This window comes from Schistocerca americana, chromosome 11, assembly GCF_021461395.2.
Source record: "Schistocerca americana isolate TAMUIC-IGC-003095 chromosome 11, iqSchAmer2.1, whole genome shotgun sequence".
Lineage (NCBI taxonomy): Eukaryota > Metazoa > Arthropoda > Insecta > Orthoptera > Acrididae > Schistocerca > Schistocerca americana.
Genome location: NC_060129.1, coordinates 149,396,555 through 149,410,437, shown reverse-complemented (window position 1 = coordinate 149,410,437; position 13,883 = coordinate 149,396,555). Strand labels below are relative to the sequence as shown.

General features: G+C 39.7%; 1 protein-coding gene across 1 annotated transcript in view; it reads left to right on the top strand.

The window, feature by feature from the left end:
- Positions 1–13,095, top strand: part of LOC124554074 (triosephosphate isomerase B) — a 46,881-nt gene extending 33,786 nt beyond the window's left edge. The window contains exons 4-5 of the mRNA XM_047128123.1: positions 1,033–1,251; positions 12,682–13,095. Of these exons, the coding sequence (XP_046984079.1) occupies positions 1,033–1,251; positions 12,682–12,891 (429 nt within the window). The 3' untranslated portion in view covers positions 12,892–13,095. The remainder of the gene's footprint in view (positions 1–1,032; positions 1,252–12,681) is intronic.
- Positions 13,096–13,883: the final 788 nt, after the last annotated feature.

Genomic DNA, 13,883 nt, shown 5'->3' with positions numbered 1-13,883 from the left:
GCTATGCTCCAACCAAATACATTCAGGAAATACTTTCTACCACTTAAATTTATATTCATTGTTAACAGCTTTCTCATTTTCTAGAATACTTTTCTTGTTATTGGCAGTCTGCATTTTATATTTTCTCTACTTCGGCTATTGTCAGTTATTTTACTGTCCGTGCAGCAGAACTTGTTTTCATCTTTCAGTGTCTCATTTCCTTGATGTTAATCGTGTAACCCCTTTTTAAGATATTACACATTGCATTCAACCGGTGGTTCCAAGTCGTCCTGAGTATGTGAGAATTACTCTGTCATTGAAAAACCTGGAACTTTTAATTTCTTTCTTATGTGCATGGGTAAAAGAACGGACCCTAGTGACAATCCACAACTGTATGAAACACTTACAAAATGTATTTGCTTACTGCAAATTCCAGTGCATCAGTTGTATTAGGTATAGTAGACCACAATATAAGGATGTAGATAGTGTGGCATATGGAAGTTTGGGTTTGTCCAGGGAACATGCACAGATAGCCGAAGTTAGGGGACCACATGACAAGTGGGGAATCTGGGTTTAGTACTGTGTCATTGGGATATGCAACTGTACCTAACACAGCTGATGTCAAGGAATTCAGTCAGTGAATAAATTTCGAAGAATTTTAATTTCTTGCCCATGATTTTTGATGTACTTCCCAAATCTTGCTTTGGGTTCCTTTACTGATTGCTCTGTGTATGGACTGAATAACATGGGGGTAGGTTTCCAACCTATCTCAATCCCTTCTGAAGCACTGCTTTCTTTCCATATTCTTAGTGTCTTATAACTGCAGTCTGGTCACTGTAAAGCTTGTGGACTACCTTTTGCTTTCTGTTTTTGTCCATGATAATTTCAAAGGGTGTGTATCAGTCAGCATAGTCATAGTGGTTATCTATATTTATAAATGTTATGGATGTAAGTTTTTCTTCCTTCAAACTATCTTCTAACATGTCTTAACATCAGCACTGCCTTGCATGGTCCTACATTATCGTATGAGTAATTAAATTATGTGGTTTGCAGCTGATTGCAGAAAAATGTGCGCACGCTCTGGAGTCGGGCCTTTCGATTATTGCGTGCATAGGGGAGAAGCTGGAGGAACGCGAAGCAGGACGTACCACGGATGTCGTGTTTGCGCAGACGAAGGCAATCGCTGATAAGATAACCGACTGGAGCCGCGTCGTGCTGGCATATGAACCTGTATGGGCAATCGGCACTGGCAAGACTGCAACCCCTCAGCAGGTAAACTGTGTGTGTGTGTGTGTGTGTGTGTGTGTGTGTGTGTGTGTGTGTGTGTTTAAATTTCTGTGTCAACTAAAACAGGTAGTTAAGTTCATAAAATATTCTATCCTGCTTCCTTGGTTTGTCTGCCCACCTCATTTGTCACCAGCTAGTTAGCACAGGCTCTTTTTCCTACAACAAGCACTTGTTGATTTTGTACCCTGAACTTTGCGTTAATACCGTTCGCACAACTCGTACAAATTGCTTCGCTTGGCACCGGCAGCGCTAATTCGGACACTTGGCTTGTTGCTGGCCTTTCTTGGCATTATCGGGAGATTATAAAACGTTAAGTTTTACTAATCTCACTGTTAGTTTTCATAAGTTCACAACCCTGTTCCTTACTTTCATAAAATTTTGAAGATATACATATGTAAATAAATACAAAATTTGACTTACCAAACGAAAGTGCTGGCAGGTTGATAGACACACAAACAAACACAAACATACACACGAAATTCAAGCTTTCGCAACCAACGGTTGCTTCATCAGGAAAGAGGGAAGTAGAGGGAAAGACGAAAGAATGTGGGTTTTAAGGGAGAGGATAAGGAGTCATTCCAATCTCGGGAGCGGAAAGACTTACCTTAGGGGGGAAAAAGGACAGGTGTATATATATATATATAGACACACACACACACACACACACACACACACACACACACACACACACACACACACACACACACACACATCCATCCGCACATACACAGACACAAGCAGACATTTGTAAAGGCAAAGAGTTTGGGCAGAGATGTCAGTCGAGGCGGAAGTACAGAGGCAAAGATGTTGTTGAAAGACAGGGGAGGTATGAGCGGCGGCAACTTGAAATTGGCGGAGGTTGAGGTCTGGCGGTTAACGAGAAGAGAGGATATACTGAAGGGCACTTCCCATCTCCGGAGTTCTGACAGGTTGGTGTTAGTGGGAAGTATCCAGATAACCCGGATGGTGTAACACTGTGCCAAGATGTGCTGGCCGTGCACCAAGGCATGTTTAGCCACAGGGTGATCCTCATTTCCAACAAACACTGTCTGCCTGTGTCCATTCATGCGAATGGACAGTTTGCTGCTGGTCAGTCCCACATAGAAAGCTTCACAGTGTAGGCAGGTCAGTTGGTAAATCACGTGGGTGCTTTCACACGTGGCTCTGCCTCTGATCGTGTACACCTTCCGGGTTACAGGACTGGAGTAAACCTGTCCCACACACCCTCCCACCACCACCTACTCCAGTCCTGTAACCCGGAAGGTGTACACGATCAAAGGCAGAGCCACGTGTGAAAGCACCCACGTGATTTACCAACTGACCTGCCTACACTGTGAAGCTTTCTATGTGGGAATGACCAGCAACAAACTGTCCATTCGCATGAATGGACACAGGCAGACAGTGTTTGTTGGTAATGAGGATCACCCTGTGGCTAAACATGCCTCGGTGCACGGCCAGCACATCTTGGCACAGTGTTACACCGTCCGGGCTACCTGGATACTTCCCACTAACACCAACCTGTCAGAACTCCGGAGATGGGAACTTGCTCTTCAGTATATCCTCTCTTCTCGTTATCCACCAGGCCTCAACCTCTGCTAATTTCAATTTGCCGCCGCTCATACCTCACCTGTCTTTCAACATCATCTTTGCCTCTGTACTTCCGCCTCGACTGACATCTCTGCCCAAACTCTTTGCCTTTACAAATGTCTGCTTGTGTGTGTGTGTGTGTGTGTGTGTGTGTGTGTGTGTGTGTGTGTGTGTGTGTGTGTGTGTGTCGCGCGCGAGAGTGTATACCTGTCCCTTTTCCTCCCTAAGGTAAGTCCTTCCGCTCCCGGGATTGGAGTGACTCCTTACCCTCTCCCTTAAAACCCTCATCCTTTCGTCTTTCCCTCTCCTTCCCTCTTTCCTGATGAAGCAACTGTTGGTTGCGAAAGCTTGAATTTTGTGTGTATGTTTGTGTGTCTATCAACCTGCCAGCACTTTCGTTTGGTAAGTCACATCATCTTTGTTTTTAGATATATTTTTCCCACATGGAATGTTTCCCTATATTATATAAATACAAAATTTGTTTGTTTTGTATATTTGTTTATTTAAATTGTCGTTGGTACTCAGTAATTCTCTTTCATGTGATATGCTACAGAAAAGTCTCCAAGATGTAACGTAACTCCACAAGGCTTGCAATTTTTTTTTTTTTTTTTTTTTTTGTCATACATGGCAGTTTCTTCGTTTTGGAAATGTATTATTTGGTGTTGCTTTATGTGACCAGAAAGTCTGTCAACCGGATCATGATGAGACATGCGCGCTGTAGTGGCAACCCCCAAGTTTTGCTCAGAAGCAGCTACATGATCTTTTTATCCTCGAATCAAACACTTTCAATAAAAAATCGTGAAATTGGAGATTATTGTGTTCTGTACTGAAATATTGCCATGTATGGAATGCATTAAATAATGTATAATTAAAAAGGTACATGCAAACCTTTTTTGACCCATTTATAGTTTTTCTTTATATAGGATAACAATTAAATATTAGTCTGCCCGTTCAACTCCTTTCATGTGTTTGTTATAGTCTAATACACTTTCGAGTTTCTTTTTTCTTTTTTTTTTTTTTTTTAATTGTTTAATTGGTTTTTCTACTTTTTCTTAGTGTCGGTCAAAATGGCATTATGTATTGAAGATATCATTTGTATTGTTTTAGTTTTTGGAGTTCTCTGTATCTGCGTGAGTACTTCACCTTTCTGTTGATGACAAGCTTCAAACACATCGACTTTTGCGTGCTTCAATTTTTCCAGAAATCCTCTATTTTGCCATATCATTCCACAAACTCAAATTTTCTTTTCAAGTAACTTCACTGCAAGTTCTACACTGTTACAATAATTATCCATGTAGAGGGGGGAGGGTGGGGTCCACAGGTTCTGGGTATCAAGTCCTACTTTTGTCTGTCCATTCCACTGCTTCCACGTCATGTTGTTCCGGACATACTTTTGCTAACTCCACATCCCATGCGGAACTCGTATGGAAATCACTATCACAGTTAACAAAATCATGTATTTGTAAATCCACTTCCTCTTTATGATTGAATCCCAGAACCCGTGGGTGCGGTGCAGTACCTTTGTCTGTTCAAAAACAAATGTGTGTTTTTATTGATGCTTTGCTCTGTCACTGCAGACATCCATTTGGCAGAGTTGCAGCTTCCTCATGTGCAGCAAACAGCGCTCAAAGGTGCATTATTGTATCAGTTTTAACCATTGAGTGGAAAATGGTTTTTATGTTACACTTCTCCATTATTCTGGCAATCTTGGCTATTGGAGGCCTTTCACACAAGAGGGACACCAGGTGGTTTCTTTCGTCTTCTGTATTGTTTTCTTCCTTTCTTCCTCTTGCTCGGCTGGAGAGCATATCTTATTTGTGTCTCTGAGTAGCCATTCTTGTCAAAGATTTGTATAGATACAGTAACTTGATAGGCAGACTTTCGTTGTTGCATAGGGCTCATATTCTGTGTATCAGGATGGTGAGCTTGGATTTACGCTGTGGTCGATGAAGGCAGCTATTGGTTTCTGGGTACCATTTTCTTCCTGTAGATTGATTTTCCCTGCGTGCCATTGGGATTCTTCGTCAGAACATCTAGGAATGGTGGGTGCCTGTTCTCTTCAACCTCCATGGTGAGTCTGACATTCTGTGTATGCTGTTAAGACAGCACAGGAATTCCTTCTGTTATCTCTACCATGTGGTCAAACAAGGAATGTGTCAGAGGTAGGTAGGAGACGAGATACTGGCAGAAGTAAAGCTGTGAGTACCGGGCGTGAGTCGTGCTTCGGTAGCTCAGATGGTAGAGCACTTGCCCGCGAAAGGCAAAGGTCCCGAGTTCGAGTCTCGGTCGGGCACATAGTTTTAATCTGCCAGGAAGTTTCAAGGAATGTGTCACCTACATACCTGTAGTACGGATCAACAACTCAGGACGAGGCAAGGATATGGTCTGAATGCAGTGCCCCATAGCATCAGTACCACAATGGCTTTACGACTTTCCAAAAATATTCAGAGAGAGTTCCACTACATCCAAATAGCGAGCTCTAGAAATTTTGCAAATGTGTTGCAAAGCCAGAGACACGGCATAGCGACTGAAACCACTTGTGGATCACTATCCACACCATGTTGATAACTTGACAGAGTTTGTGAAAATGCTTAAAGTAATTTGTCTGGACAAGGGTGATCCAGACATCTTAGACATCACATATCTCTTCATGCAAGTATCACTGGAAGATTCTGTTATACTTATAGACACTTGGACAGGAGCAACTTTATGAAACTGTTGTAGCATTAGTTCTCCATCATTAGTATTCTGGAAAACTCTATGAACAGGTAGACGTATTCATCAGTTCCTGTGTAGCACCAGGCATTGCTAACCTATGCACAGGACAGTTTGAGCAAACAGCTCTCAAAACTGTACATCTGAAAACAGATGTGTTCTACTGATATATGGATGACAACATTTGTGGTTTGGGTGCATGGCAAAGAAACCACCACCTTCAGAGCATATGCAGTTACTTCAGCTTTACTATGGAGGTGAAAGAAAACAGAAGCCTGCTTTTCCAGGATATTTTGATAAAGAAGAACCCTGATGGCATGCTGGGACATTACCCAAACACCAGTGTGTGCTATCATCCAGTGTAATGCAAATCTTTGCTCACCAGCCTGGTAAAAAAATGAGAGGGCTGTATGCAACAAGGAAATTGCCTAATGAGTTCCAGTGTCTGCAGGAAACCTTTTGCAAGTGCTGCTAGTTATAAGCACAAATAAGATGTACTCTCCAGTTGAGCAAGAAGAAGAAGAAGAAAGAGAAAACTCCTGAAGAAGCCATGTGGCTCTGCAGGGCTGCTCACAGCGAAGATTGCCAGAATAACAGAGAAGCACAACATAAAAACCATTTTCCACTCGCCAGTTAAAATCGAGAATAGATTTGACTCGGTCAAAGACCAACTAGGGCTACAGGTCCTCATGTCTGCAGCATCAGCTGCGAGTGTGGTATGCAGCACAAAGGCCAGATGCCACAATGCGTCTCACAAATGTAGTAACATTTCATCCACTGTAAGGAATTAACTTGTTGTGGAATGTCTTCTCCAGTTTTTCAGGAATACCTCCATAACAACACACACTGATCATTCAAAATGTTTTGACCACTGACCTCCTATCGATATAAACTCATCCAGGTTATATTTCATCACACACGCGCTGTGAATGTAGTATCGGTGAGTGTGCTGTCCGTGTGTAGAATGGGGAAGGCATGCCATCTGTCTAAGTTGGACAGTTGGGATGGTCCGGAGGCTCAGCATTAGCATTTTTGAAACGGCACAACTTGTCGGCTGTTCGAATAGTGCTATGGTGAGTGTCCTCAACACGTGGTGAAACCACATCCAGAATTCGTGCGGCTTGCTGTGAAAGGGGGAGATGGAGATAGAACAGTAATATCTAAAAGACTTATTTTGTGCAATTTAAAAGACGCATATAAAAGTTTGAAAGCTAAATTTCTGCCCGTTAAAATCAGGTTTTCTAAATCAGCAGACCTGCGCCCTAAACACTGCTTTCTAGCTGGTTGTAGTGGAACACACACAGTATGTTTTTGCACTAGACATCAAAATGTCAAACTAATGATAGCAATCACTAAGCTCAGTATCTTAATTGGCGGAGAATTGGTCTATTTATAAACACTGTTTGGCAAAAGTGCTGTGCAATCCAGCATCGTTCCACTGCATTCTGGGAAACTGTAGTTCTTGCTTCGAAGTGACCGAATAAAATGAACACTACAAAGTGCATTTGATGATAATGTAATTGAGAATATCACTTTTTGACAGGCGGTTTCAGTAGACAAATGGAACTTTGGAAGTAATGCAGAAGACCTCATCGGTTCATTCAATTATTTTCTGAAAAACTGACTACATTAATACTCCATGATTTTCTAGTGAAGCAGCAAAGCTGTTTTCTAAATAAAATTGGGGAAAACTTCAATGAGGGCAAATGTGTTATGTGACTTCTCTCTGAGAATTACAGTTTTTTGATCCAAGATGAGGCCCAGGGTTATCATTGATCAAGCACCAGTGTATTACAAAGCAGAAAACAAAAGAGCTCACGAGTTGTCATAATTTCAGACTGTCTAGAGCATAATACCAAAGCTGTCTACCTTAGCTTTTTTTTTTAAATGAAATTTCAGATTGATGTTCAGAAGTTTTCCGGATGGCAGTGCAACCCAGCATAAAAATAAAAAGAATTTTGTAAACTTATGGTTCTACAAAGATGATTTTGCCAAAGAAACAGAATGGCATTTTTTTGCCTCTGCTTGTGGAAAAGGACCTCGTGATGGTGTTGGTGGCACTGTGAAGCAATTAGCAACTCTGAAGATGCCGTGTGACAACTAAATTCTTACTCCCCAACAACTTTTTGATTGGGCAATTAAAAACATTACATCTGAGAGATTTCTAGAAGAGCGCAAAAAGTCAATCTGTTTCCGTAAAAGGCACATAAAACTTACACGCTTCCATACCGAATGCATCAAGTACATCTAATATGTGGGTAAAGACTTGTTCAGACGTAACAGAATCTACTGTTGAAACAGGTACAAAATCTCCAGAAAGACTTATTTGAAAGACATTCATGGATATGTTGCTGCTGTCTAAGGCAAAAAAGAAATTGAAGGTACCTTCCTTTGCCCAGGTGGCCCATCACTGTCTTACACATATCCTATAAATTCAGATATTTTGTGTTTATCCATAAATGATGTTCTTTGTAAGGTAAACCTAGTAACACCAACAGGAAGAATATATCAGATTCCTGGGAATGAAACATTAGAAACAAAAGAAGTATTTAACAAGAATTTCAATCGTAAAACACACTGTTTAAATCGGGTTTTGCTCGTGACATTTGGAATGTGTGTGTCAGCATCAGATTTGAATGTGCACATAGATATATTAACAATATTATGAAAAGGAAATTTGCTACCCACCATATAACAGAGATGCTGAGTCTCCACTACATGGTGAGTAGCAACTTTCCTTTTCATAATATTGTTACATTCCATCCTGGATTTTCCATTGTTTCATAGATATATTAAGGATTGAATTATGTTATTTTTGCTTAAATCTATAAATTTTACAAAAATGTCATTTTTAATGAAATGTGAATTTTTGAAATTTTATAAAGGTGTGAACCTGTGACAGTCTCACTTTCATACTTAGGGAATTAATTAACAATAATGTGAAGCATTATACATATTATTTTTGAAGATGCACTTTTCGAGAAATCGAGAACTTAAAATTTTCCTTTATATAAAAAAGAATCATCTCGGACCCAATTGTGTTGTACATCATAGGAAAGCTTATGGAAAATGCTGCAAAATGACACCTCTCCCACCATTTTTGCTTAACTAGAAGAGTTGCTACAGCTATTTGAAATTATGGTGGTGTAGTGTAATTTTTTGATAATTTTACATTGCCTGGTTTTAATAAAATTTTTCTTAATCTATACGTTTGCTGCCTTTTTGCCAAGTTTCGTGAGAATCTGAAATGGTGATCTGACATCGCATCGGGACTGGACGCTGGCGCAGTGACTGAGCATTGCATGCCACGATGCATTGCCACCGTTCTGAGCCAAAGGTGGACTTACTGGCTATTGAGTACGTGGTCATAATGTTGTGGCTGATCAGTGTGCATAGATAGGAACAGGAAAAATTCACAAAAACAGTAACACAAAAAATGTGGCATAACAAGAAATCGGCAATTTCTACAACATATCACAAAATTTTGCCACACCAGTATAAAAACCTTATAAATCTGAGAATGGAAATTGAGCAATATGCAAGAAAAGTTATCAAATTTGGCAGAAACTAATATCAAATTTGGGGGAAAAAATATTATAGATTTTGGCAAAAATTATGCAGAATATATAAGGCACAGAATGTGGCACAAAAACCACAGAATTTGGCAGAAAGTAGCACAATATAAAAAAAATGATGAATCTGACAAAAACTCCCAATTTGGCAAAAAATAACTTCGAATTTGCTCATAAAACAAAACTCCCCCCACTTCTCATATATGGGGGCCAACTTATCACTTTTTTTTTCCTACATTTTCTCTTGTTAATATTATCTAACATAACACATCTCAAAAGAAAGCAAAATATTCACAGCGACATGCTTGGAGGGAAGATTTCTGTCCCTGTGCCACATATTCATTTTGCCTCCATAAAGAAAGCCGGGAATGTAAAAAAAAAAAAAAAAAAAAAAAAAAAAAAAAAAAACCTTAAACTCCTCTTTTTTTTTTTTTTCAAGTTTCTTGCAATGTTTGGACTACTTCTTATAAATAGGTTTTACCTGAGGCACTCGAATATCAAAATTGTTGATAAATAGTTTCGAGGCCTTGGCAATGGTGTTAGCATTTCTGGCTTCACCACTGGCACAAGGCAAACCCATAACTGTGTTGTGAGACCTGGTGCTAACGTTTTGTTTGGGAACGTGTTTCAGCCATTTTATTTGTTCATCTCTTGACAAATAGTTAGGTGGTGCTTCACTGGAAGAGGGATCGCAGCTAATCACACTAGTAGATAGAGAATCTGAATTAGTGTTGGTAAGTGTACTCACATTTCTGGGAGGAATGACGACATTACTTTTAGTGTCGAGCTGTTGGTCACTCACTGGACTTTACCACTTTCAGGAACAAAACTGGGTTACACATTTGAATCATCACTGCCATTTTTTTTAATGAGAATTTTTCAATTTCTTTCTTACTTAGTGGATGCTGACAAGCCCTTTTTAAGAATCTTTACTGTACACAGCCTGTAGAACAAGAAAATGGGAAAACCAGAAGGAGCTAATGTAAACGGCCAGGTTGTAACGCCCCCCTTTGACACAGAACTTTCTTTCATCATCAACAATCAACTGGCAAACAAAGTGATGTGATGAAACAAGTAGTAGCCTCTAGGAACATTAACTGAGAGCTACAATGAGTAGCTTATTCATAAGTAGCATACACTTGTGGATATTTTTAAAACAAAATCCATCAGAGAGGGGGAGGCCCAGCCAGTCTGTTAAAAGATCAAATATCTTCAATGTATCGTACCCACCCGCAGAGAACTTCTCCAGGAGGGTCAGTCCAGTGCACACAACAGTTCACATTCAAATCACAACTCCATCTGAAGGTTTCGTCTGTGGACAGGAATTAAACATAGGGCTATCTAACAGATCCTGAAAAATCACATCACAATATCCTGGGGTATTCTAATAATTTTAATCTTTCTGGCCTTGAGAGTTTAAAAATATTACACATTATACAGGGTGTATATGACCTGGGACAACTGGGAGATCCGGGAATTTTTCATTGTTTTAGTTTTCAGTTAAATTTTTGTGATTTTGACGGGTAAGAACCAATACCCTAACAAAGGATATTACCGTATACCGCTTCTGTAGAATAATACTGCAGCAACAAAACATGAAATAGGAGAAAAAAAAAAGAAAAAGTAAAACTTAAGTCACAAAGTAAATACATCATATACAACAATAAAACACAGTGCTCATAAAAGCGCTTGCCAACTGCAAAGTGTGTAAAAGGCTTTGGGAAGACTATACAATGCTTCCTAACAACAGATTGTCTCCGATGAGTGTGACGTCACAACTGTTTACTTTAGATTTGTTTGAGCAGTTGCGTGCGGGCTTTTGTGCATGTGCAGTTGAGTTGCGTATGAGAAGTACCTTCTCCCGCTTCTGGCTACAGACATGTGGTTGGGTGCGATTATCTAAGACTGCCCCAGTTCGGAAATATCAGAGATCCGGGGCTGATCCACAGAGCAGTCTTGAGTTGTAGTGGGGAGTCCCCACATGACCCGTGTTTACGTGTAGTGATTTTGCTGTTTCCACTTCATTCGTTGCTGTCACATTAAATGAAAACAAAACGGATATCTATGGCCATGAGCTATAAAATGAATTAAAATAAGTTTGCATAATTACGGAAGGCTAAAATATGTTGTTAGTTTCAGGTTTTATCTCCACCTTTGTGACAGTCAAGCATTAATCGCCTTGCAGAACAATGAAGTTATTTTTGTCAGTTTGCTAAAGAAATTTGGCTCTTATTAATCTTTTCCGCTGGACCAGTCAATTTATTTGAAACAATGTGTTTAATTCCATACTATGGGCTAGTTTCAACTGTTCGCTGCATTTCAAAAGATCATGTTTTCATCTTCTAGCACCTATGGCATTATGCTATAATAAAGAACCAAAGATCAGATAATACAGTACTGGTACTCAAGAAAATTTACATAATCTGGACGTACAAATGTACACTTTAAGCCGAATTATGCATTCTAATATGGTTCACAAAATTCCGATGTTCTTGGAGTATCCTCTGATGTCTTGTTTCTTTTATGGCATAGTGCAAGATCTAATGTTGTACACCTACGAACATACGGGCTTCCTGCATCATCATAGCTGCGCAAGCGTGGTGACACAGGTTTCTGGCGCTCTTTGGCAACTACTGAAACGAACCTATTTCTAACAGGTCATGGGAAAATATTGCGAATGGTTGTTTGAAAAGCGTTACTTTCAAAGTAAATGCAAGATGAATTATCTGCGAGAATGTATGATGAATTTCATAAATCACAGAGCGTTTGACTCTCATTTAAAAATCACGTCTCTGAGGACGTACCTTTAGAAAAATTTCAAGCTCACAAGATCAGACATTTATATCTTTATTAAAAATTTTACTGACACATTTGTGTGATGTACCTTAAAGTGTAACAAGCATATAAAAATCAACATTATATGTGAAAACTTAGCTTCTCTTGCAGTTTATTAGTCTTAAACACTGTGTATGTTAATGTAAACCATTAACTTTCCCTGTTTGTGTGTACGCGCTACTTAACAGTGATGTTGCTATTGGCTGACTACACCACATATCCTATGCTAGGAGATCCACTGTCATCGGCTGGCAAGATCACGTGACGAGCTATGACTGGCTACAAAAGCGCATTGCAATCTTGATTTCAATGCTTCAGAAAGTAACATGTGGCGTTTGGTGGAATTTAAATTTACACTTACGTAATACAAAATATGCAGTGTAAATGTTGCTGCACATCAAAGATCTTTTTTAAAAATATTTAGTGAGTTTGGTTTTCTAAAGGTTCGGGAAGTTCTGTGACAGTGTATAAAACCATAACCATTCAAAGGATTGATAAGTTTTACAGTTCCGAGGAAAAGTATACTGTCACTTAACACGGAAAAAGTGTATTTTCACCTGGGAAAAAGTGTAATTTTAACCGGGAAATCCGGGAATTTTTTTCTTCTTGTCCACGTATACACCCTGTTATAGTACTGTTCAAAGTTTGTCACTCTTTTTTGTCTGTGTTTTTTCTGGAGACTGAGTGCAATTGCTGTAATGTGCAGGCTCAAGAGGTGCACCAGCAGTTGCGGTCGTGGCTGTCGACGAACGTGTCCCCGCAGGTGGCGGAGCAGACACGCATAATGTACGGTGGCTCCGTCACAGGTGCCAACTGCAAGGAGCTGGCGCAGGAAGCAGACATCGACGGCTTCCTGGTGGGTGGCGCCTCGCTCAAGCCGGAGTTCGTCAACATCGTCAATGCCCGTGTCTGTTGATCGGCCGAATCGACGGGTGTGCTACACTACTGCCAGTTAACCTGTTATTCCTTTCCCATTCTTACGTTACCTTCGTACCCACACAAAGGTTTCGTTGTTGAGTTGACTTCCTGTGCATACCATCAGAGAATGTTATTCAGTGGCTATGCCATTTGCATGTATAAATCTTGCTGAAATATTAAAAAAAGTATTTATCGGACAAAATATGAGGTTATTTTCTTCCTCTCGTTCAACAGCAAGTGGTGTAGTGTATTCACTGTTTTGTTGTGTCTAGTCTTAGATTCTTTTTGGAATCTTGAAGTTATCAGACAGAAAATGCAGCGAGCAAAAGGTTGTCTTACCATTGTACAGAAACCATACCGAAATTGAGTTGAGCAACATGAGAGGAAGACAGGCAGACAGATTTTTAACCAGTCACCTATGTTACTCATTCTGTACACAGTGAGCAGTATAAAATGGAAGTATAAATAAATCTTAGCCTGGCAGTGACATTGTAATTGTTGGAATCAGCAAAGGACAAGGGATCAGCAGTACAGTAAATCCCATTAGCAACAGAAGAGATTGTTAGTGATGTTTTTCAAATAATCAAGCTTTTCGCTGAAAATTGACTGTCCCAAATTTTTGAGAAAATGCACTATGTTCAGTTATGTACAACAAATAGTCATACCAACAACCAATGTAGCACGTGAATAAAAGTGGTTAGACAGAGTAGAATAGACCAAATTTTTGGGTGCACATATTGTTGGACATTTGAACTGGAAGAATTGTATTACTGAGCTGCTCAAACAGTTAAGTTCATCTACTTTTTTCTTTATATAATTGCTAGTCTTGGGAACAAACGAATGAACTTTCCGACGTATATTCACATTTCCACACAATGTCATATGGAATAATTTTCTGGAGTAACTCACCACTTAGAAAAAAGTATTGATTGCCCAAAAATGAGAAGCAATAATAATGTGGTGTTCACCCATTGTCATCATATGTAGGTA